We start from the raw sequence: 19,788 nt of genomic DNA on the forward strand, positions 1-19,788 counted from the left end.
CCTTTGGGAGAATGGAAAGACTCCTGTGGCCTACGTAGGTGGTGATTGGGATTCCATGTAAACCAGTTATTCAGCCTCTTTTCTCCACTAATTCTCCTACTACACTATCTGTTTCTAATCTCCCTCTATATCTGTAATTAAATAAGTTTTTTCCAGGACGCCGACTCCGTCCCCACCTTCGAATCACCCTGGATCCACCGGGGCTGGACCCTGGCAGAATTCTGGTAGCTTTGTTGAGAATAATATGAGTGGTTGGGGAGGGATGGAAGTACTATTACTTCTCGGCTACAGGAGTAATCCAGGCAAGGGCTCAATGCTTTCTTGGACCTGGCTGGCAGCAGTAGAGGTGATGAGAAGTGGTCAAATTCTGGGTATATGTACACCATTGATTCTTGTCATTTGTGGTAGTTACAGTCTATGAAATCAATGTGAATACTGAATTAGCATTAGCTGATTACTGAATCGTTGCCCTGGGTGAGGATAACATAAGAAATTGGATCCCTTTAAGCAGGGTCACTGGAGAAGGTGATGGCACCCCACTCTAGCACTCTTGCCTGGAAAATCCCGTGGACAGAGGAGCCTGGTAGGCTGCAGTCCATGGGGTCACAAAGAGTCAGACACCACTGAGCAACTCCACTTTCATGCACTGGAGAAGGCAATGGCAACCCGCTCCAGTGGTCTTGCCTGGAGAATCCCAGGGATGGGGGAGCCTGGTGGACTGCCGTCTATAGGGTCGCACAGAGTCGGACACGACTGACGCGACTTAGCAGCGGCAGCAGCAGCAAGCAGGGTCACGGCATTTTTGACAGTTGGTCAATGCACCACTTTATATTTTGTGTGCTTCTGTTTAAAGACACCTTCTTTAATGTATATTGTTGACTCATTGATATTAAACTCACAGCTAGCAGTGTTGTAATTCATGACTCAACAGAGCTATCTGACACATATTTGCTCCATAAGGCACGTCGCAGGCTTCTTGAGCATAAAAGCACCAGGCAACACTTTGGCACAGTGCTGGGGGATTATTTTAAACAGCAGAATTACCAACAAAAGGATCATAAAAAAAGTATTTCTGCCGTCTTTATTAATTTTTCTTATTGTGTAAATATACTTGCTTTGAAGCATACATATTAAAACCAAGTTTTTTTTCTGTCATTGAGACTTTTTATCTCTAGGGTAAATAACTGAATTTTTAGATATAATGAACATTTAGATACTTTTGAGCTTTAATGAGTTTTTACAACTTTCTATTTTTAATTCTGACATTATTTCAGAACAACAGAAGTTTTGGAAGATTAATACAAAGAATTCTCATATATACTCCAGCCATATTTTACAAATATTAATGTTTTAGCAACATTATCATCTTCTCTGTACATGAGAAGGAAGCTGAAAACTGGTTCCTCTGTCTTTTTGACATGTTCCTGTTATTTATTGAGCACTTATTTTCTGGCTCATCTTATACTTTTCCTATTCTGGGTTTTGCTTCATTTCTCTAAGGAGCTGTAGCTTTCACTTAGTGGAAAATGATTGTTAAAAACCAATGTTTGTCCCTGGGTGTGCTCATTGCTACTGGGATGTCTTTGTTCTCAGTAGACAGAGATAGGAAATAAGCAAGTGCACACAAGCATACAGGCATACGTCTGTGCCGACTTCTGTGTCTGTTGCTCTATCTGTATTGAAACTGAAGTATTCACACTGATACTTCTAATTCTACTCAAACACCAAACAGTTCGCTCTGTCTTTCCCTATTTACATATTTGCAATTTCCTTCTTTGACAGTGAGAAACCTGGCTGCTCTTGTTTGCAGTCTGCTTATCTGTTCAGTCCTAAAAGGGGACTTCAGAATTGCTAACTCATGCCTCTGAGAAAAAGAAACCTACTTACTGAAGTTCAATACTTGTTTAGAGCTCTTTTTGCCTTTTGTCTTCCAGTGTGGCCGGATGTTGTTTGCCAGATTACTCGGGTTAATTTTTCTATTCCCCACTGTTTACATTACAAACTGGGGAGAACAGTTTGGTTCTTGTTTCTTGTTGTCCAGTTGCTCAGTCATTCTGACCCTTTGCAGCTCTGTGGACTGCAGCACGCCAGGCTTCTCTGTCCTGCACTAACTCCTGGAGCTTGCTCAAACTCATGTCCATCGAGTCGGCGATGCTATCCAACTACCTCATCCTCGGTCGTCCCCTTCTCCCCCTGCTCTCAGTCTTTCTCAGCATCAGGGTCTTTTTCCAATGAATTGGCCCTTCACATCAGGTGGCTGAAGTATTAGAGCTTTAGCTTCAGGATCTGTCCCTCCAAAGAATACTCAGGGTTGATTTCCTTTAGGATTGATTGGTTTGATCTTCTTGCAGGCCAAGGGACTCAAAAATCTTCTCTGGCACCACTTTTGCTTCTATTGTATCCCATTTTAAGTTGCATTTCCTCTCTTACCCTAGTTGACTTTATATATTTTGTTAATGGTTAGACATTCAGTTCAGTTCAGTTCGGTTGCTCGGTCATGTCCAAGTCTTTGCAACCCCATGGACTGCAGTACTCCAGGCTTCCCTGTCCATCACCAACTCCCGGAGTTAACTCAAACTCATGTCCATTGAGGCAGTGATGCCATCCAGCCATCTCATTCTTTGTTGTCTCCTTCTCCTCCTGCCTTCAATCTTTCCCAATCTCAGGGTCTTTTCAAATGAGTCAGTTCTTTGCATCAGGTGGCCAAAGTACTGGAGTTTCAGCTTCAGTATCATTCCCTCCAAAGAAATCCCAGGGCTGATCTCCTTCAGAATGGACTGGTTGGATCTCCTTGCAGTCCAAGGGACCCTCGAGAGTCTTCTCCAACACCACAGTTCAAAAGCATCAATTCTTCGACACTCAGCCTTCTCCACAGTCCAACTCTCACATCCATACATGACCACTGGAAAAACCATAGCCTTGACTAGACAGACCTTTGTTGGCAAAGTAATGTCTCTGCTTTTTAGTATGCTATTTAGGTTGGTCATAACTTCCCTTTGAAGGAGCGTCTTTTAAATTTCATGGCTGCAGACACCATCTGCAGTGATTTTGGAGCCAAAAAAAAAGTCAGCCACTGTTTCCCCATCTATTATTTCCCATGAAGTGATGGGACCAGATTCCATGATCTTCATTTTCTGAATGTTGAGCTTTAAGCCAACTTTTTCACTCTCCGTTTCACTTTCATCAAGAGTCTCTTTAGTTCTTCTTCACTTTCTGCCAGACAGGTGGTGTCATCTGCATATCTGAGGTTATTGATATTTCTCCTGGCAATCTTGATTCCAGCTTGTGTTTCTTCCAGCCCAGCGTTTCTCATGATGTATTCTGCATATAAGTTAAATCAGCAGGGTGACACTATACAGCCTTGATGTATTCCTTTTTCTATTTGGGACCAGTCTGTTGTTCCATGTTTAGACATTAATGGTTCCAAAAGTCAGAACTGTATAGAACTATATTCTTAGGGAATATCTCCCTCATTTCTCTTTATTTCGTATACAAAAATCATAGTATTATGATATGCTTTTTCATTTTGTTTTTCCACCTGACACTGTGTCCTGAAAGATCACAGTATTTCAGTTTGTAGATTTTGTTATTCTTTTTAACTGCTGCATAGCACTTCATTATAAGTTATTTAAGCACTTTTTTATGTATGGGCATGTTTCAGTTTTTTTCAATTATTTACACTACTACCATGAATAAACTTGTATATAAAGTTTTTTTTTAATTGTTGAAGCAATATCTTTATTTTTGAAGCAATATCTTGAGTGTAAACTTCTAGAAGTGTGAATGTAGCATAACAATATAAATGTGTGTGTAATTTTGTTAGATATTGCCAGATTTCCTTCTATAAAAATTATACCAATTTACATTCCCACCAACTATGTATAAGAGTATTGGTTTCTCCACATCATTGTCAGAACAGTGTTTGTTAATTTGGTAGGTAATTTTAATTTACCTTTCTTCTACCATGAGTGAGGTTGAACATCTTTTCATATCTTTAAAGGCCACTTAAAAGTAATTTTTAGTGAATTCTTTTGCCCATTTTTTAAAATTGAAGTTTGATTTTTTTCCCTATAATTTAAAGAATTTGAAGATATATTACAGTGAATAGTCCCTTTTCTGTTACATGTGGGACACAAATTTTCTGTGAGTTTGTTGGTTGTTATTTGACTTTATAGTCTTGTTTTCCCACAAATGATGATATTCTAGCTGCTCATAAATAAACTGAGAAGTAAACTCTCCTTTGTCTCTGTCCCAAGAGCCTTGTGTCTTTTGCCCGCATCTTTGAAATTGAGGCAACCCAACTTTTTAGCTTGCCGAGTAGGGTACAGTCTCATGCCTTTCATTTTTGTGACAGAAGTATGCGTCCTTGTATTTTTATTTGCTTTTCTGTAGGATTTTTCTTTTATCCTACAGATATTTTCTTTTTTCCCTTTCAGAGTTCTTTCGTCTTACCATTCTCCCTCTGAAGAATCACCTTTCTAAGACTGCCTCCTTTGCCTTTCACATGCATGTTAAAGCACCTTTCTCGAGGTCGGTTCTGTGATCAACGGTTACACTTTTTCAGTACTTTCACGTGTAGGATAGACCTGCATATTCTGATGGTGGTTTAGATGTTACAATTCTTCAGTGTTTTCACGTGTAGGGTAGACCTGCATACTCTGATGGTGGTTTTAGCCGTTACACTTCTCCAGTATTTTCACGTGTAGGGTAGACCTCGATATTCTGATGGTGGTTTAGACGTTACATTTCTTAAGTGTTTTCACATGTAGGGTAGACCTCGATATTCTGATGGTGGTTTAGACGTTACAATTCTTCAGTGTTTTCACGTGTAGGGTAGACCTACATACTCTGATGGTGGTTTTAGACGAATCTTAGGCACACTGCTAGCTCTTGTATGTCTGCCTTTTCTCTTCAGTGCATTTTTCTTTTTATTTCCCTTTTTTTTCCCCCAGAACAGTCTTTGGTGCCCATGAAGGCTTGCGGTGGGAGGATGCAAGATCATTTTCAAAGATTTGATGTTTATTTTTCTACTCACTGCAGGTTTAAACTTTGAACATTCTCTGTTATACTGAGGGTGCAGGCTTCATTTGTTTTTCTTTTTGTTCTTTATTATATTCTCAGATAATATGTGGGTGATTCAGAATTATGCTGCTGCCCCTATTGTAGCTACTCAGAACCCCCCCATTCATCGCATTGTTATTAGGAATATAGATTTGACCATGAAATATCATTCAATTTGTCGGTTGTTAAAAGACTGTGGGTCAGTTGCACCTAGCAGTCACTGTGTACCAGGAAATGATATTGCACAGAGCTAGGGAGCTCGCTTTTTAAAGGCATTTTATATTGAATTTTAAAATGTCACTATTTTAGTTCTTTGAACAGTCTAAAACCTATAATGTGTTTCAATAAATGTTTCTTGATTGATACATAAAATTTTGTTATACTAATATGGATGCATCTCTTATATTTTTTAATACTTTATAGGAACATATAATCAAAAAGATTGTTTTCCGCTCTCCGAATTCTGTGTTATTTGTTATTAACTGTGTGTCTGACAGTTTTCTGCCACTTAATTTCCATCACAACCCAGTGGATTGAGTAGGGCAGACAATTTAACTCCCAGGATTAAAAATTAGAAGCTGAAATTTATATTAAATGACATGCTTGGATTGTACAGCTAATCGAAGGAGAAACCGAGATGAAAAGTGACGTCTTAGCTTTGTTATTGTCAGAACATCACTGAGTAAAATAGATGGCTGATCCATTGTTCCCACAGAGCACACTTGTTCTTACTTTAGCTTCCATGAGAAAAAAACACATGCAGACGTTTGGGCCAAGTGACTTGTAAGTTAAGATGAATTCTTGTTCATGTTCTTCTTACTCAGAGTAATAAGTATTGTGTAGTTGAGAAGGAATGTTTTGAAAGAAAGGAAAAATGTAAGGTGATAAAACGTTTATTTATCCACATCAAAGCAGAGACTACTTGCAGGCACTTTACTTTTGGAAAATAATCACTTCTCATTTGTTACCCGGAGGCTTTTCACCGTATTTAACAAATGGTAAATGCTTCAGAGGTTTTTAATAAAAAATACTTGACTTTCTAGACTAACTTAATGACTAGTCTAGCCTGTCTCCTGTAAATGTCAAACATCTGTAATTGAGTTTTGCTGGCTTCATAATATTGTTTGTGGCATGACATGTTGTATGCACACTCTGTTATTACAAACATTAAGTGGATTTGTCAACAAGCGGAGGAAAGAGAATTGTAATTTAGTCTCTTTTGTGAATTTTGTTATGTGGAGGAGGAAAAATTGGATGTTTTTTCCCCTGTTAATTGACACATAGAATGACTCCATGCCCTGCTTCAGTGCTTCTTGGCAGTAAAAAAAAATAAAAGCATACATCACCAGAGGTATGATTCTGTGTCTGTCATTAGAATTTATTTATTGTGTGTAGTTCACATTAATTTCAAGCTAAGGTATGGTTATTTAAAAGCTAGGAAAGTATAATGTTGATCTGAGATATTCTGAACTAAAATGCTATGCAGCAGGGATCATGGTGCATAGGTTTTATAATATATTTTGTTAAGTGAATAGAATTTTAAAAAACTTAGTTATAACTGGTTTTCACACAGTATTACTATTTCTTGAATTTACTTACACAGTCTCTTTGGAACCCTAAATATTTTTTTAAACAAATCAAGTAAAAGTACATTAGACTCTCTTTTCAAATCATGGCATATTTTTGGTGCTTTTGAAACTTTTTATTAATATCTCCAAGGGAGGAAGTACAGGGTGCATGCATAGGTATGACCAAGCGCGCGAGTGTCTGTGCGCTGGAGGGCAGCGGACTGCACTAAGACGTTCCCCCGATTTGTTTCAGTTTCAGACCCAAAGCTATTTTAAAAGAGATTTTCATATTATGTATTATTATTGTTATTATTATTTTAATATAATGGATTCTGCCTTGGCTGTTTTCAAAGGCTTTTAATTGTTTTCTAAACTTGCAGATTACTACTGGTAAGCTGTTTATAGACTTTGGCTACCTAGCCTTCTTCAGATTGTTGGTCATACACTGTATCTGATAAACCGCGACGTCACTCAGTCGTGTCCGACTCTTTGTGACCCCATGGACTGTAGCCCACCAGACTCCTCTGTCCATGGGATTTTCCAGGCAAGAGTACTGGAGTGGGTTGCCGTTTCCTTCTCCAGGGATATCTGATAAAGAGAAAAAAAATTAGCTGGGAAGTTCTTAAGTTTTCTAATATTATTTTGCATAATAAAATGTTAGTGAGCCAAGTGTGACATATTTCGTGAGTCATTTCTATACCAGCTAGAAAGACAGATGGTTGTGTACAGCTTAAAAATCTGTGTAAATAGGAAGACAGATGGGTGGTTTAAATAGTTTAAATGTCTCCATGAAAATGTTTGTGTGGAAAGCTTTATTCCTGAAGTTACACTAAAAATATCTAAGTAATTAATTGGGAATAATAGAGTTTATACAAAGAAAGCAATATTTTTTATGCAGGGGGAAAAATGTGGAATTCATTGAATTTGCTAGTTATAATTTTAAGCTTACGGTAAAAATCAGCAAATTAGAATACAGTTAGAATGCAGTTAGGATACAGTCCTCAAACAGTGCTGCCTTGTTTTCTGATTAGGGCCATGTGGACTCTAGAAGGCTTCTTTATTTCTTGGAGTTGATTTAATGGCCTAATTGTACGTGAAATTTTGACATGTCGTCAGAATTTGTTGAATATCAAGAAGAGCACCATAAACCAGCTTAAAAATGATGAAACCAAACAAAACCCCAGTAGAGCCAACTCTAAGAAAAGGACCTTAGAAAGCACTGCTCTCCAATTTCCGCAGCAAATTTTCATGGACTTTCACTGCAGCAGGTGTTTAGGCATTAATGTGACTTAGCTCCCAGCTGAAAGATTTGTTCCTGTTTGATTGGGTATACAGTTTGTATCTCAGGTGACAGCTTCGTATGGGAGTCTCTGCCTGAGTTGTATGGGTTGGTAGAAAAGGGGATTGTTATTTTAGAGGAAGGCTGCAGGACTGATCATAGATGTATCAATTGTACTGGCTTTTGGAGACTTTTTGGGAAATGTATTTCTGCAAGAATGATGTTAAGTAGCAATGTTTTGGCCAAATTATTTATACAGAGTATTCGATGAAGAAATGATTAAAGTCAACTGCACATGTAAGCAGATGTGTTCCTAAGAATGTTTAAAATCATTTGTGATTGTTATTATTGAAGTGTCTTATTAATTGCTAAGTTAAAAAATTAGCCTTCATGTCATCCAGAGTAAGTTACAATCACTTTAGGAATTTATATTAACAGAGGACAAAAATATATTGGTTTCTGAGTGAACATTTTTAAAAATTAAAAATTCAGATGATAGAATTTTTTTAAAAAAATCACAGCATCCTTCTTAATAAGGGTAAGAATTTTTAAAATGAATTTCTTATTTCAGTTATATATTTTATAATTTATATGATTATTTACTAGTTCATGGCATATAATATATTGTCCTGTGTGTTGTAATCAAAAAGTCAGAAAACCTACTTCTTTGATAGCTAGTGTTATCTTTTTCTGATCCCTTCAGATCAGAACGGAATTAATATGTTTGCCCCTATACTCTTGCTGTAGTATTAGGACCTCTTTCCAGTCAGCTGTGAAAGGGCTTAGGAAAGACCCTCTGGTGATTAAATTATCTTCTCATCAATGAGTTCTTCATGTTATAAAGTGAAATAGGTTATCCAGGGCAATATTTTTTGAATAATTTGGATACTTATTAAAATACCCTCTTGTGCACAAACAAGCTGATGTCTGTAACGGGAGAAGTCAAGCTGCAGCTTCCCTGGAGGAGTCAGCGATGGTTCTGGTGTTGGGAAACACTAGAATTTGTTGGTAATAGAGACATGCCAGTTTGCTGGAAGGATTTGTCTGCTTTTTCACCAGCTGAATGTGGCTCCTTTCCTTCAGAATTGGCAGAGTGAGGAGAAAGACAAAATTGTTCCAATTCTGTTGGTCTGCCTGAGGAAGTCTGATGTCTCCTCTCTTTGCAAAAGCTCTGGGTTGTTCTCTGCTTTTGGCCCTGGGCTGGGGACTTTCTTCAACAGGAGATACTTTTCAGACTCCTGTCTATAGGGAATATCCAAGTGGGTGCTGAGCCTAAACAGAGTGGAAGCAGAGAAAAGCCTCTGGCGTCAAAAATTCTCAACATAAGTTTTATTTTGGGGGAAAGATTCATTTGGTGAGCTCTCCTTGGATGGAGGGCAAAAACTTGAAGTCTAGATAACTGACAAGAAATATTTGCTCCGTTTGCTTAAAAAATTGAAGATTTGCTTAAAAATTTTATTTGTTTATATCATCATTCATTTATGTTGTCAACCTATAAATATTTTCTGAATGATTTTAGTAGGGGAATCATAGAAAATTTTAATTTATTACTTTGTCATCTTCTAGACTTCTTCTGTATCAAGTCTAAATTTCTCTGCTTGATTTTCAAGTCATTCACAACCTAAAACTGTCTTAGCTATACAGCTGATTTCCTCAAAACTTGCTATCTTTGAGCTATTTATTTGCTTGCCTATGTAACATTGCTTATTCTCTCCATGTTTTCACTCAATATTCCAAACCACCAGACCATGGGCTGTTGTCAAAGACTCTGTTTTGCCAGTTGCTGAATTCGCAGTGTCTAGCACAGTTCCTGGGGATGAGCAGTTAATAGTTTTTACTGAATGAAGTGAAGGAGTAAATGGAGAAAGAGAGTGAGGTGAAGGAGCTGCCGTCTTGCCTGCTCTCCTATGCCTTTCCAGGCTTGCCTTGTCTTTTAAGGTCTGCTTTCTCCGCAGAGTCTCCTCTGACTTCCCTGATCTTCATCGACATCTCAAAAGTGGACCTTCAAATTTATCAGTATTCACGAACTTTCTAGTTTTCTTGGCTATGCAGTTTCACACGTACTGTCATTCCAATTTGGTGTAAGCTCCTTGAAGATGAGAAGGAGCAAATATCTGTACAGTTTTTCAAAAAAATTGTATATTGACCTTTATTCGTCAAACAGCTCCTGCAGGGTACACTTGCTTCAGAGCATCCTTTGTACAAAGTACTGACAAATTAATACGTGTTCAGTAGCCTTTTGATTATTCATAAAATATATGAGAAACTCAGTTTGCATACAGTGAAGATAGAACTTTTAAAATGATCTCTTAACTTCATTCAACTTCTTTTTCCCCAGGGAAAGAAACTGAAAAGGCTAAGGAACGTTATGATAAAGCCACGATGAAACTCCACGTGTTGCATAATCAGTATGTTCTGGCGTTGAAAGGGGCACAGCTTCATCAGAGTCAGTATTATGACACTACGCTTCCTCTGCTTCTCGATTCCTTACAGAAGATGCAAGAAGAAATGATTAAAGCGCTGTAAGCTTCCTTTCCCATTTGATGTAAAAGGCCTTCCTGAAGTGACTGTAACATTGCGTTTTCCTCCCGGTTAAAAGTTTTGTATAAAATTTGTCTTTGTTTTGTAAGCTGTGTCACTGGACTAGCTCAGAGGGTGTTTCAGACCTCTTCTCCCTCGGTCCTTCTTGATTTTCCTGTCTGGTATCCCTTCATTTTATGCTCACTTACTCTTTTTGGGTGCTTTTGTTTTGTTCCAGTTAGCTGGAAATTTAAATGAAAAAAAAATCAATATTTTGATAGGCATTAAAAAGTGGATATCTATCTGTAGACCATTGAATGTTTAAATCTTGAGCATCTGATAAGCCCAAAGGAAATTATTTATTTATTTGCCTGTTTCTAGTTGTATGAGATTACAGTGAACAAATGTTTATTGAAATTGTCTGTATGCAAAGCACACTGGTGCTTGGGGATGTAGAAATGAGTAGGGCACAATGTTTGCCTTCAGGGGGCTAACAGTGTTGGTCAGTAATTCACATGCATACGTGTTTACCATACGTGTCAGTTCAGTACACCGCCCTCTGGTAGACTTCATCTCATTAGTAATGCTGGCGAGTCCCCGCTTTTCCAATGAAGGATAAAGAGATTTTAGTTAACCTGAGTATGTCAGCGTTTAAGGGTATTCATAAAATAGTGAGATGCCTACTTAAAATATTTAATTAGTTATGTCTTCTTTAAATTACCTATTATTGACTTATAAATTTATATTTCCTTTCCTACTTTCATTTTACGAATCAATGTTTTCTCAAACTCCGCATATGAAATAACAGTATCTTTACCGTCATGAGAACATACTTTAGAGACATTTAATAATTTCACAAGTGTATTACCTTTACTGTCTAGTAAATTTTTTTAGATCTAGCAGTTAAAAATATAATGCCACTAAAGTTGGATGCTTTGTGACACTCATTCATATAACATTAGGAGACTTCTTCCTTTTTCCCCCCAATTTGTCTTAAAGATGAGTGTTAACATCATAACAACTTACTGTATTGCTTTTTAAGAATTATCTAGAGAGGCTCATTTACACTCATATCATCCAGTACTTTCAACTGTGAGGCCCCAAGGACATTTACTAAATCTGAATTGATTTTTCTACCTCGCTCTTTTCTTTCAACTGTATCTATCAGGTGATTTCTGTAATTGTTCAAAATTAGCATTGCCTGAAGCAGTTTGAATTTAATTTTTTTGTTTTTTTTACCCAAATAGTATTTCACTATTCAAAATAAACTAAAGTAATTCTTCAAAATAAGAGAGATTTTGTAAGGATTCCTTTTTGTGAGTGATGATTTTGGAAAAGAAAATCAGGGTCTTATATTTATTTGGGTACATGCAGGATGAACATGTCTATCCACACTTTTTAAGGCTACTAAATGAGCAGTTGTGTATTTTTACAACATAGCATTATCAAGTTGAGGATTAGGGTCTTTGCAACAGAATAGTTTTCTTTTTGCACTTATTACATTAGGGTAATAACGGTTACGATCATTTTTGCTACTGACTGGCGGTCAGAAGAGATTGAAAGGTCATTGGAGATAGAAGCCAGATAAATTCTGAGTATAATATGGAAAAGAACAGAGGCCGAGGAGCAAGAGAAGACCCAGGAGGTCGGGCTTGTGAGGAAGCCGCACGCAGTGAAAGTAACATTCCCGACGCAGGACCTGACCCACAGGTCAGGAGCTGACCTGATCCCCATGTGGCGGGACCAGCCTGTCTGTGGTACTGTTTAGAAGTAGAAAGTGATCAGTTCAGGCTTCCATTTTTGCATGTTAGATAGATGTTGAAAAATGAAATGTTGTAGATCATTTGCAATTATTCTGTTGCATCAAATGTTAACTGGTAATGCACACATTTCTAGACTCTGTTTACTTCACTATCCAGGTAAATGAAATAAGGTGGTGCGTGGAGCCACCGTCTGTAAAAACTGGCATTACATTTCTCATTTTTGTCATTCCGAGTCCTTTCTGGGCCTGTGCTTCCCTGATAAAACTTTAAAATGTTGCAAAACTTTCTTCTTCTTTTCAGAAAAGGTATATTTGATGAATACAGCCAGATAACTAGCCTTGTCACCGAGGAAATAGTGAACGTCCATAAAGAGATTCAAGTGTCGGTTGAGCAGATAGACCCTAGCACGGAATACAACAATTTCATAGATGTTCATAGGTATGTATAGATACTTTCATTCTTCTTTCAGTATTTTTGACAGTATTATTTTTTGCCATGTATCATTTAATGAATTAAAATAAGAAATACGAACTTTGTTAGGACATAGGCTGTGTCATACTAATATGTCTGTTTTTAATTATTTTCAAAGTCCTCTCTCAGTGATTATAACTATTGATATTTAATTTATTTAATGATCTTTAAAAGTTTTTCAGTTATTACATCATTGCTTAAACCCATATTTAATTCATGAAGTAATACTTTCTTTGTAACAACTATGTAATAATAATAAACCTATTGTTTTCTGTTTGTGTTAAATTTTATAGTGATACTACATTTATTATGTTTTCATGTATGCATCATCTTATTTTACATTAATTATCATTGAAGAAGGAATGAAACAGAGTAATACCTGTGTTCTACAAATGAGGAAACTAAGCTGAAATTACTTGACTAGATCGTTGAGGCCTAAGGTTTAGTTTGATTTATACTATTTATTTTTGTTCTACTTTGTTAACATAATTTTAAATAAGAACAAATATTCTGCCTTTAGTGTATACTAAGACATATTATGATAGGGTATTCATATTGATCAAAATTATTTGGCATGCTTTACTAGAACAACGGCTGCTAAGGAGCAAGAAATTGAGTTTGATACTTCCTTACTAGAAGAAAATGAAAATCTACAGGCAAATGAGATTATGTGGAATAATTTAACAGCAGAAAGTTTGCAAGTAATGTAAGTATTTAGAAAATCTGAAGCTTAAATATTAGTGTTACTATTTATAGTTTACCTTTATCAGATTAAAATTCCAATTTTTGTTTTCTTGAAAGTAATGAAAAGTAACTAAAAATGAACTGATTTTTGTTTGATCAAACTAAAATGTTTTGAGAAATATGTTAACTTTACCCATTATCATCACTAATTTTGGTAATTCTGAGAATAAAAATTCTGTGTGATGTTACATTCATTTGCCCAATTATTAATGGCATAAGAATATTAGAATAATGTTTTACTTTTTCCAAAATTTATATAATTTTTTAACCCCATTTCATCCTGTAAATGGCAGAGATATTTGTCCTCAATGAGGACAATGAGTATTAGAGATAAAAAGAAACTTACAGATGTCAAAAGCATTTAGTATAAAAATTTGACTTTGGAGTTTTCTCTTTAAGCAGAAATATCTTCTATTATAGACTGTTATAACACTTACAGACCATTATAAATGTTATAGACTATTATTTGGCCTTGGAGTACAGAATGAAGCAGGTCAAAGGCCAATAAGACTTTTACCAAGAGAATGCACTGGTCATAGCAAACACCCTCTTCCAACAACACAAGAGAAGACTACACATGGACATCACCAGATGGTCAACACTGAAATCAGATTGATTGTATTCTTTGTAGCTGAAGATGGAGACACTATACAGTCAGTAAAAACAAGACCGGGAGCTGAATGTGGCTCAGATCATGAGCTCTGTATTGCCAAATTCAGACTAAATTGAAGAAAGTAGGGAAAACCACTAGACCATTCAGATATGACCTAAATCAAATCCCTTACTATTAAACAGTGGAAGTGACAAATAGATTCAACGGATTAGATCTGATAGAGTGACAGGGGTTCACGACCTTGTACAGGAACCAGGGATCAAGACCATCTCCAAGAAAAAGAAATGCAAAAAGGCAAAATGATTGTCTGAGGAGGCCTTACAAATAGCTGTGAAAAGAAGAGAAGCTAAAGGCAAAGGAGAAAGGAAAGATATATCCATTTGAATACAGAGTTCCAAAGAACAGCAAGGAGAGATAAGAAAGCCTTCCTCAGTGATCAATGCAAAGAAATAGAGGAAAACAATAAAATGGGAAAGTCAAGAGATCTCTTCAAGAAAATTAGAGATACCAAGGGAACATTTCATGCAAAGATGGACACAATAAAGGACAGAAATGGTATGGACCTAATATTAAGAAGAGGCGACAAGAATACACAGAAGAACTGTACAAAAATTATCTTCACAACACAGACAATCACGATGGTGTGATCACTCACCTAGAGCCAGACATCCTGGAATGCGAAGTCAAGTTGGCCTTAGGAAGCATCACTATGAACAAAGCTAATGGAGGTGATGGAATTCCAGTTGAGCTATTTGAGATCCTGAAAGATGATGTTGTGAAAGTGCTGCACTCAATATGCCAGCAAATTTGGAAAACTCAGTAGTGGCCACAGGACTGGAAAAGGTCAGTTTTCATTCCAGTCCCAAAGAAGAGCTAGCCAAAGCATGCCCAAACTACCACACAATTGTACTCATCTAACATGGTCGCAAAGTAATGCTCAAAATTCTCCAAGCCAGGCTTCAACAGTATGTGAACCGTGAACTTCCAAATGTTCAAGCTGGATTTAGAAAAGGCAGAGGAACCAGAGATCAAATTGCCAGAATCCACTGGATCATCGAAAAAGCAAGAGAGTTCCAGAAAAACATCAACTTCTGCCTTATTGACTATGGCAAAGCCTTTGACTGTGTGGATCACAATAAACTGTGGAGAATTCTTCAAGAGATGGGAACACCAGACTGCCTGACCTGCCTCTTGAGAAACCTGTATGCAGGTCAGGAAGCAACAGTTCGAACTGGACATGGAACAACAGACTGGTTCCACATTGGGAAAGGAATACGTCAAGGCTGTAAATTGTCACCCTGCTTATTTAACTACTATGCAGAATACATCATGAGAAACGCTGGGCTGGAAGAAGCACAAGCTGGAATCAAGATTGCCTGGAGAAATATAAATAACCTCAGATATGTGGATGACACCACCCTTATGCCAGAAAGTAAAGAAGATCTAAAGAGCCTCTTGATGAAAGTGAAAGAGGAGAGTGAAAAAGTTGGCTTAAAGCTCAACATTCAGAAAACGAAGATCATGGCATCTGGTGACATCACTTCATGGCAAATAGATGGGGAAACAGTGGAAACAGTGAGAGACTTTATTTTTCTGGGCTCCAAAATCACTGCAGATGGTGACTGCAGCCATGAAATTAATAGACGCTTGCTCCTTGGAAGAAACATTATGACCAACCTAGACAGCATATTAAAAGCAGAGACATTACTGTGTCCGTCTACTCAAGGCTATGGTTTTTCCAGTGGTCATGTATGGATATGAGAGTTGGACTCTAAAGAAAGCTGAACCCTGAAGAATGATACTTTTGAACTGTGGTGTTGCCGAAGACTCTTGAGAGTCCCTTGGACTGCAAAGAGATCCAACCAGTCCATTCTGAAGGAAATCAGTCCTGGGTGTTCATTGGAAGGACTGATGCTGAGGCAGAAACTCCAATACTTTGGCCACCTGATGTGAACAGCTGATTCACTGGAAAAGACCCTGATGCTGGGAAAGATTGAAGGCATGAGGAAACGGAAATGACAGAGGATGAGACAGTTGGATGGCATCACTGACTCAATGGACTTGAGTTTGAGTAGGCTCCGGAAGTTGGTGATGGACAGGGAGACCTGACGTGCTGCAGTCCATCACATTAAAGTCGCAGAGTCAGACACGACTGAGTGACTGAACTGAACTTACAGACTAGTATATCAGTCTCCTTTCCAGTTTTTGTTATTAGTGTATAAAATTTTAAAAGGGTTTTGAGAAATCTATTTTTTTTTCTTTTCAAACATTCAATTCACTTCAGTCCCTCAGTCGTGTCCGACTCTTTGCGACCCCATGAATCACAGTACACCAGGCCTCCCTGTCCATCACCAACTCCCGGAGTCCACTCGACTCACGTCCATCGAGTCAGTGATGCCATCCAGCCATCTCATCCTCTGTTGTCCCCTTCTCCTCCTGCCCCCAATCCCTCCCAGCATCAGTCTTTTCCAATGAGTCAACTCTTCGCATGAGGTGGCCAAAGTGCTGGAGTTTCAGCTTTAGCATCATTCTTTCCAAAGAAATCCCAGGGCTGATCTCCTTTAGGATGGACTGGTTGGATCTCCTTGCAGTCAAGGGACTCTCAAGAGTCTTCTCCAACACCACAGTTCAAAAGCATCAGTTCTTCGGCACTCAGCTTTCTTCACAGTCCAACTCTCACATCCATACATGACCACAGGAAAAACCATAGCCTTGACTAGACGGACCTTTGTTGGCAAAGTAATGTCTCTGCTTTTCAATATGCTATCTAGGTTGGTCATAACTTTTCTTCCAAGGAGTGAGCGTCTTTTAATTTCATGGCTGCAATCACCATCTGCAGTGATTTTGGAACCCCCAAAAATAAAGTCTGACACTGTTTCCACTGTTTCCCCATCTATTTCCCATGAAGTGTTGGGACCAGATGCCATGATCTTCGTTTTCTGAATGTTGAGCTTTAAGCCAACTTTTTCACTCTCCTCTTTCACTTTCATCAAGAGGCTTTTTAGTTCCTCTTCACTTTCTGCCATAAGGGTGGTGTCATCTGCATATCTGAGGTTATTGATATTTCTCCCGGCAATCTTGATTCCAGCTTGTGCTTCTTCCAGCCCAGCGTTTCTCATGATGTACTCTGCCTATAAGAAAATATAATGAAGGCATCCTTCTTTTAAAGTAAATTTAGAACTTCCTTGGTGGCTTCTTGTAGAGAGTCTGCCTGCCAGTGCAGGAGACATGGATTCAGTTCCTGGGTCAGTGATATCCTGTGGGAAGGAAATGGCAATCCACTCCTGTATTCTCGCCTGGGAAATCCTATGGACAAAGAAGCCTGGCAGGCTTCAGTTCATGGAGTTGCAAAGCGTCAGATATTTGCAACAACAAAGATATTTCATCTGTCTAAACAACAGCAACAAAGATATTTAATCTTTCTCCTGGTTTTTGTCAGGAATGACAGAAACTAAAATTTGTTGATAAGTGTTGTATGTACCTATCCCTGTGTGAAAAATACAGCTGGACGTTTTCTCAGTTTCTCTTCAGTTTTGGACGTGGTATATCATCTGACTTAATGAAATTTTATTTCAAAAGATTCAGCAAAAAATCCCTATGTAATATAATCAAAGAGTCTCCCTTCTACTGTTCAGTAATGTAGCATTTACAAATAATTAACTGAGTGGTAGGATCCTGGGACTAGCTCTTGGTAAGGGTTAATGTCTTTCAAATTGCTCAGACAGGGTTGAAGAAACTACCAAATACTTGTTGAAGCTGAGGGCTTGACACTTATGGTGGCCTGACCATCAACGAGAGGCACGGTGGATCGGGTGTTCCCTGCATTAGTGGGTCTTTCCAAGAAGGCGTGATATGATTCTGGAGGAATCTGTTCCTCCAAGTTTGATCCCCTTCACAGGAGACTCACTTTGACTTTGTGTTACGGTGCCAGCTATCTCTAAATCAGCGGCCCTCGCCTGGGCAGTTCTTCTCAAGGGACACTTGACAATGTCTGAGACATTTTCATTCATCAGCTGGTAAGGTAGAGACCGTGGTGCTGCTATTCATCCTACAGGTCACAGGACAGCCTCCTGCAGCAAAGAGTATCTGGCAAAAATGTCAGGAATGCTGAGATTGAGGAACTATGCTTGTACCAATAGAGTTGAATGCATGTCATAAAATGGATGGTAGCGTTTCTCAATTCTTGTACAGTGATAAATTCCATTCCTTAATTCCTGAGCTGCTTGGTGAAGGAACATGACATAAATTATTCTTGTTTTTTTAAACCATTATATTGCCCCATCAAGATATATTAACTATGTGTTTAAGGTTGCAAGGTTTAATACTCTCAAGGAGTTTAGGCTATAATTGATCAATTTATTTTAATACACCAAGAAAGAATGAACATATAGATATTGGAGTGTTATGGGGTAAAACTAAATATTGCTAACTGTTATAAGCATATATAAAGTAAGAGATTTTGTGGCCAGAGAAGAATTTGTTTTATTGCTTTTTAGGGTATAATTAGAGCTAAAAATAGTTATACTCATAAATCATTATTTCTTAATTATGGTGATGAAGCAATGAACAAAAATTCAATAAATTAGAGGTAATAAATCTTTGATAATGTGGTGTAAGATTTAATTGCTTACATCTTACTGAGGTAAAGCTTTAGCTACATTTCAATGAACAGTGTCTAAATTCAGGTTATGAGCTTAGGATTAGACTATCCTCAAGAAGTTTATTCCAAGAATGAGTTATTCAGTGTGTCTATAGGCACTGTTAAAATAATTCAGTTCAATTAAAAAATATATATGAATGTATATGTGTGTATGTTTATATATATTTTAATGTAATACAAGATGAAAGAGTTATTAAGGATTTACTGAGCATGGCCCCGCCAATCAGAACAAGACCCAGTTCCCCCTCAGTCACTCTCTCCCATCAGGAAGCTTCCAGAAGCCTCGTATCCTTCTCCATCAGAGGGCAGACAGACTGAAAACCACAATCACAGAAAACTAACCAATCTATTTACATGGACCACAGCCTTGTCTAACTTAATGAAACTATGAGCCATGCCGTGTAGGGCCACCCACGACAGACAGGTCATGTGGAAAGTTCTGACAAAATGTGGTCCACTGGAGAAGGGAATGGCAAGCCACTTCAGTATTCTTGCCTTGAGAACCCCATGAACAGTATGAAAAGGCAGAAAGATAGGACACTGAAAGTTGATCTTGCCAGGTTGGTAGGTGCCCAGGTTGCTACTGGAGATCAGTAGAGAAATACCTCCAGAAAGAATGACGACATAGAGCCAAAGCAAAAACAACACCCAGCTGTGGATGTGACTGGTGATGGAAGCAAGGTCTGATGCCATAAAGAGCAATATTGCACAGGAACCTGGAATTTAGGTCCATGAATCAAGGCAAATTGGAAGTGGTCAAACAGGAGATGGCAAGAGTGAACCTCAACATTTTAGGAATCAGTGAATTAAGATGGACTGGAATGGGTGAATTTAACTTAGATGACCATTATATCTACTACTGTGGGAGGGAATCCCTTAGAAGAAATGGAGTAGCCATCATGGTCAACAAAAGAGTCCAAAATGCAGTACTTGGATGCAATCTCAAAAATGGCAGAATGAACTCTTTTCTTTTCCAAGGCAAGCCATTCAGTATCACAGTAATCCAAGTCTGTGCCCCAACCAGAAATACTGAATAAGCTGAAGTTGAACGGTTCTATGAAGACTGACAAGACCTTCTAGAACTAACACTCAAAAATGATATCCTTTTC

The 19,788-nt window shown here is 37.9% G+C and overlaps 1 protein-coding gene across 5 annotated transcripts in view; it reads left to right on the plus strand.

The window, feature by feature from the left end:
* Positions 1-19,788, plus strand: part of FER (FER tyrosine kinase) — a 475,599-nt gene that overhangs the window by 111,413 nt on the left and 344,398 nt on the right. For all 5 annotated transcript variants that reach the window (XM_069592654.1, XM_069592657.1, XM_069592656.1 and 2 more), the window contains 3 exons: positions 10,247-10,430; positions 12,492-12,629; positions 13,249-13,368. In XM_069592654.1, the coding sequence (XP_069448755.1) occupies positions 10,247-10,430; positions 12,492-12,629; positions 13,249-13,368 (442 nt within the window). The remainder of the gene's footprint in view (positions 1-10,246; positions 10,431-12,491; positions 12,630-13,248; positions 13,369-19,788) is intronic.

The sequence above is a fragment of the Ovis canadensis genome, chromosome 5, assembly GCF_042477335.2.
Source record: "Ovis canadensis isolate MfBH-ARS-UI-01 breed Bighorn chromosome 5, ARS-UI_OviCan_v2, whole genome shotgun sequence".
Lineage (NCBI taxonomy): Eukaryota > Metazoa > Chordata > Mammalia > Artiodactyla > Bovidae > Ovis > Ovis canadensis.